Source organism: Dipodomys ordii, unplaced genomic scaffold (genome assembly GCF_000151885.1).
Source record: "Dipodomys ordii isolate 6190 unplaced genomic scaffold, Dord_2.0 Scaffold52, whole genome shotgun sequence".
NCBI lineage: Eukaryota > Metazoa > Chordata > Mammalia > Rodentia > Heteromyidae > Dipodomys > Dipodomys ordii.
In genome coordinates, this window is record NW_012267268.1 from 5,654,228 (window position 1) to 5,660,503 (window position 6,276).

At 53.7% G+C, this 6,276-nt stretch overlaps 1 protein-coding gene across 1 annotated transcript; it reads left to right on the forward strand.

Annotated features, from left to right (window-relative positions):
* Positions 1-2: 2 nt before the first annotated feature.
* On the forward strand, positions 3-4,659 carry Inhbb (inhibin, beta B; the record flags this gene model as incomplete). The annotated part of the gene is made up of 3 exons (XM_013020669.1): positions 3-333; positions 2,801-3,613; positions 3,740-4,659. Coding segments are annotated over 2 exons (1,107 nt in total), but the record flags the coding sequence as incomplete, so codon positions are not given.
* Between the last annotated feature and the right edge of the window lie 1,617 nt (positions 4,660-6,276).

Below are 6,276 nucleotides of genomic sequence, written 5' to 3' on the forward strand. Positions count from 1 at the left end.
CGCCGCCCCCGCCGCCGGGAGCCCCGGCTGGATCGCAGGACACCTGTACGTCGTGCGGCGGCGGCTTCCGGCGGCCGGAGGAGCTGGGCCGGGTGGACGGCGACTTCCTGGAGGCTGTGAAGCGGCACATCTTGAACCGCCTGCAGTTGCGGGGCCGGCCCAACATCACGCACGCCGTGCCTAAGGCCGCCATGGTCACGGCCCTGCGCAAGCTGCACGCGGGCAAGGTGCGCGAGGACGGCCGCGTGGAGATCCCGCACCTCGACGGCCACGCTAGCCCGGGCGCCGACGGCCAGGAGCGCGTCTCCGAAATCATCAGCTTTGCGGAGACAGGTGGGTCCGGCCCTGGGACTGCCAGCCGCGGCCGGTGCTCCCTCCCTCTCTCCCTCCTCCTCGCTCGCTCTCCTTGCCAGCTTTGGCTGCCGCAGCCCGCGCGCCCCGGGGGCAACCTGGACTCTCGGCCAGGCTGTCCCGCCGTGTCCCCGCGCGCTCCGCAGGGTTGCGGTGGCTTTCCTCAGGCCCCGGACCTTCCTGAGCCCGTATCCCCGCCGCCTTGGAGCACCCTGCCCGGCGCCCCTGCTCCTCGGAATCGGGCCCCAGCACCTCTGGGCGCGCGGCCCCCTCCCGGCAGATGCGCGCGGCCCTGGCTCTGCGGGCACTTGCTTGGTGATTGCTTAATGTTTTTGTTTCCCACGATCAGAGTGTAGGCATAGCAGTGTGGATGGAGATGTGTGTGCTTGTTGATGTACGTGGGCCGGAGGAGTGTGTGTGTGCGTGTGTGAGTGTGTGTGTGTGTGTGTGAGTGCGTGCGCCTGTGTGAGAGGCCCCCAGGGCCGCTTCCATCACCGGGCGGCGTGGGCTTGCCAGGATTGCTGAAGCCTCGCTGGGGAGAGCTAGGCAACCTCTCTTCCGATTGTGTGGGCACCGGCATCGGCGGAAGGCAGCTTCTCAACAGGTCCATCATTTACGCAAAGACGCGGCTAGGGGACAGCCTTTCGGCTTGCCCTGGCAGCAGCAGCAGCAGCAGCCCTCCAATCGAGCCGCAGAGTTCTAGTTAACAAAGAGTAGGATTCCTTTCTGGAATTTTCCCCCCTGGCCCTACATCGCAAATCTCTTCCGCTGTCTAAATATTAAGGGAAAAAAAATCAGCGAGAGAAAAATCTTTGGGAAGTTTAAAAGAAGGAGGAAAATGTGCTTGTGCCGAAATTCTGTTAGTGCTTTAGACTCCGCTGTCCTTTTCAGGACTTGAATGAGCCAGGCTGGCTTTTGTGCCTGGAGCTCGGCCCCATTTGTGCAGAGGGGACTGCAGAGAAAGTCACAGAGGGGGAAGCCCCGGTGCAGTCAGAGTGGGGGGCAAACAGGGAGCCTGGGAGGAGACCAGTTGGGCCCCTGACTGCAAATGCCCTCCCACCCCCCACGCTCCCCAAAGCAGCAGACAGACCGTGCTGGTGCCGCCTGAGGATGAAAAGGGATGAAAAGTTTTGCATGGCCGAGTGTGGAGAAAAGCAGAGACAATCAGGGCTGGTTTGTGCTTAGAAAGAAATGCATTGCCGTTTTAGCTGTCCGCTGGAGTCAGGGAACGCTCAACATGCAATTAGAGGGCTTGGATTAAAAGGTGCTTTGGGCCCAGGGTAGAAATGTGATTCTGGAAGGGCGAAGAGGCCTTTTGGTCCCGGTGGCACAAAATGACAGCGGGGGCTGTTATATTTCTGGTCGGTTTCACGGAGCCAGCTCTTTGACTTATAAATAACAGATTCAGGTCACAGGCGGCTCGTCCAAGACCAGCTTTTAAGGCTACAGTTACCCCCATTTCAAAGTCAGATGTCAGTGTTATTAGAGGAGCCGCACAGGCAGAGGAGGGGCCTGGGGGGACATGGTGGGAGGTTTGACAGAATCAGTCATGTCCACAGAATTGCCTTATTTCTGGGGGGGAAAAAGGAAGAAAGGGAAAAAAGTAGAGCTTGTCAGAGGGGTCATTCAAATGTAGGATAAGAGGGGTGTCATCTCTTGTCTGGCATAGCTACTCTTCTTATTGAAACGAATTATTGAGAAAACTTAACAGGCCAGACCCCTTTTTCTTTGGAGATTCTGAACGTGTCATGAATGGGGAGCCTGGGTCTTGTCAAAGGATTGGACCTTGAGTCACAAGCTGGAGTATACTGTTCCTTGGAACTACTTGAAAACAAGGGCTGCACCTTACAGCCTGCAGAGCCCATATTCCTATGTCAGAAATCTGAGCAGTGCTTGCTTGTTTGCAGTGGAGGTTCCACGGCGGGTTGGATCAGATCATGCTTAGGTAAACACTGGAAAGAGGCAGTAGGTGGTTTAGCTCGATTTTGCAATGCCCTAAGTTAACCAAAAAAAAAAAAAAAAAGCACTACTTAAAACAACCAACCCCCAAATCAAAATCCTCCCCTACGATCCTGGTTTTGTTTTCCAGATTTCACAGATACCCATAACAACTTGTTAAGATCTTGGCCTCCTGACAAGTTGCTCTGTTGAGCTTTGAGGCCTGACAGCCTGTCTCCAGGGAGCTCTGGCCTTGGTGAGGTGAGGCAGGATTTTATAGGCCTGGACCCTTCCAACTCCACCCTGAGCTGGATTTCTCAATGAGCAGCGATTCTCTCTCTGCCTGTCCCAGGTTACAGGCAGAGGCCGGGGCCCCAGGAACGGTATTTCTGGTCAGTAACGTTTTCCAGCTGTGGTGAGTTTGCATTCCAGCATCAGGCAGCGAAGTCCATTCCCCATTGCCTCGTGTTCTTCTGGAATTAACTCGGCCTGTTCTTCCTCTTCTCTGCAGATGGCCTCGCCTCCTCCCGGGTCCGCCTCTACTTCTTCGTCTCCAATGAAGGCAATCAGAACCTGTTTGTGGTGCAGGCCAGCCTGTGGCTTTACCTGAAGCTCCTGCCCTATGTTCTGGACAAGGGCAGCCGGCGGAAGGTGCGGGTCAAAGTGTACTTTCAGGAACAGGGCCATGGTGACAGGTGGAACGTGGTAGAGAAGAAGGTGGACCTTAAGCGCAGTGGCTGGCACACCTTCCCCCTCACTGAGGCCATACAGGCCCTGTTTGAGCGTGGCGAGCGGCGCCTCAACCTGGATGTGCAGTGTGACAGCTGCCAGGAGCTGGCCGTGGTGCCCGTGTTTGTCGACCCTGGGGAGGAGTCACACCGGCCCTTTGTGGTGGTGCAGGCTCGGCTGGGTGACAGCAGGCACCGCATTCGCAAGCGAGGCCTGGAGTGCGATGGCCGGACCAGCCTCTGTTGCAGGCAACAGTTCTTCATTGACTTCCGGCTCATTGGCTGGAACGACTGGATCATTGCACCCACCGGCTACTATGGGAACTACTGTGAGGGCAGCTGCCCAGCCTACCTGGCGGGGGTCCCTGGCTCAGCCTCCTCCTTCCACACAGCTGTGGTGAATCAGTACCGCATGCGTGGCCTGAACCCTGGGCCTGTGAACTCCTGCTGCATCCCCACCAAGCTGAGCTCTATGTCCATGCTCTACTTCGATGATGAATACAACATTGTCAAGCGGGACGTGCCCAACATGATCGTGGAGGAGTGCGGCTGCGCCTGACAGTAGCGGCTGGGGGCCTGGCAGCTGCAGGGTGGAGGTCAGTCCCATTGGGCTCCTTCTGGCCCCTGTGGGAACAGGAGGTGAAAGCGGGCTGAGCGTGGTGCTGCTGTTGGGTTGCAGAGTACTAGGGTGAGGCTTGAAAGAATTTTCTTCTCTTCCATAGATCAACCAGTCAAACCCAGAGGGAGAACCTCCTCGATTGACATGAGAGGCTCAAATGCACACATAGACATGCACAGCCAGACCCGCCCCACCACCTCCACCGCAGCCTCCAGGATACCAGCAAATGGATATGGTGACAAATGGCATCTTAGCTACTAAGGCCTGTCAGTTGGAGAGAATGGGGTGAGCAGCCTCCATTCCCACCAGCTGGCCTGGCCACTCTGAATCGCGCCTTCTGAGCACATATAAAAGCACAAAGACAAGAGACAGAGAGAGAGAGAGAGAGAGAGAAAGAGAGAGAGAGAGAGAGCGGGAGTACAAGCCACTGACTGAGAGGAAAGCAGAGTGGGGAGCTGGGCAGGCCAGGGCTCAGTGCCCTCTGATTTGTACCAGGCCTGCCCCTCCTCAGCAGCTCCTAGTGCAGTGGTGTGCGTTCACTCCCGCACTTGGCATTCTCTACACTGCCAAGCCAGGGGAGCTGTGCTTCTGAGCCCTCAGAGAGGGAAGTCTGCTCCGGAGGGACTTGACCTGTCAGACACCATGGAGCCGGAGCAATGACTCTTTGACTATCACTTGGGTTCCTGACATGGGTGTGTGTGTGTGTGTGTGTGTGTGTGTGTGTGTGTGTGTGTGTGTGTGTGTGTGTGTGTGTGTGTGTGTGTGTGTGTGTGTGTGTAGGGGAGAGGAGAGGGGTCTTAATTTGATGCTTTAACTCACCTCCAATAGTTGACAAGTCATTCATACCAATTGTAGAACTGAAAAGAGACTTTTTTTTATATCAGGTATGACCTTTAAAATGAAAATCTGAATTGTTTCAAGTGAGAAGAAAAAGAAAACAGTGGTGGTTGGTCGGTGCCCTTTGCTGGGAACGTTGCTCTGGGGCTGGTTGGAAGAGGGGTAGGGATGACCACCAGACAAGGGGATGAGCCCGGAGGAGGCGGTGGTGGGGTGGGGGCATTTTGGAAATGCTGGGGGAGAGATCCTCCACGGAGGATGAGGAGGGGGAGCCGTTTAACTGAGATGGGGAAGGCCTTCAACTGCTTTGCAGAAGTTGCCCATGTGGGTGGGCTGTGGCCACTGGACATGGCCCCTGCGCCCACTTACCTGCCTGCCTGCCCACCCATCTCGCCTAGCACTTGCAGACCTGCCTGAACGCACATGTTATAGCACTTGCCGATCTCGTGTGTCCAGAAGTGGCCCTGGGAACAGCCCTGACTTGGCTTCTCCCTCTACATGTTCAAGTGCCACATGAACTATGCAATTTACAGGGTTGACCCACACTAGACGAAACTGGACTCGTACGACTCTTTTTATATTTTTTTATACTTGAAATGAAATCCTTTGCTTCTTTTTTAAGCGAATGATTGCTTTTAATGTTTGCACTGATTTAGTTGCATGATTAGTCAGAAACTGCCATTTGAAAAAAGAAGTTATTTTTATAGCAGCAAAAAAAATGAATACAGTTAAATGTATTATACATAATTTTGGAACCAAAGAGGCCAACAGATCAGTTTTAATTTTTATTAGATGGTGAGGCCATCTTCTATGAGGTAAATGTTCTGAACAATCCCGTGAGTGGTCTGCCAACGTTTCAGGGTATAAATGGATTTTGTTTTATTCAGTTTGATGTGTCTTTTCTATCCTCACACACCCAGAAGGTAGAGTAAAAATGACTATGGTAGAACGCAGGTGTGTATCCTTAAATCCTCATCTTTATGTTTATTTAATAAAGCTCCCTTTAGGTTCTGTTTCATAATAATTTAAAACCAAACAATTTCCCCATAGACTGGCTGTTAAAGTATTTTACGTTTGTGTACAGTTTAAGAAAATAAAAGATTGAGTGCCATGGGCTTCCTGCCTCCTGTGATGTCTGGGACAGTGGGCCTGGGCTGGAGGTGGGCAGCTGGGAGAGGGTTGGTGCAGGTGTCCAGCTTCGACGCCAGCAGCCCCCATGGTTCACCCCCGGAACACTCTGAGTCCTTGCCATGAGATGGATGTCACTCACAAGCTAGGAGAGATGGCAGAAGATCAAAATGAAGGACAATTAGCAAATTCATGAATTACACATTTGTTTACCCTTCGAGTCCCAAGACTAATTATGTTTCCCCAAGGCCGCATCTATTACCATCCGAAAGTGCTGGCTAAGCCCTCTTCCCTGGGAGGAAGTATACAACGTGGAAGGTGAAGTCCCCTGGCTTGTGTGCTCACCTCTGGTACTGGTGACCCAGAGGGGTTTCAGATCTTGAGGTAGGAGGACAGCAGTCGATGCCATCAGGATGTTAATTATCCTTTCCTAGGAGGGTAAAATGTGGAAGGAGGTGATGTGTTAGTAGTAGTCAGTTGTCACCTGAGGTGTGACTTAGAGACCTATTCAGTCCTGTAACCACAGGGTCCCCCCACTGTCCCCGTGCTTTACAGAACATTTTCTAAAGACGTGGAAACTGAAGCGCAGAGTCCAGGAGCCTCCTCTAGTCACCCAGCCAGGATAGAGACTGCACATTTAAGCCCCAGTACCACAGGCTAGCCTGCTTGCTTCCC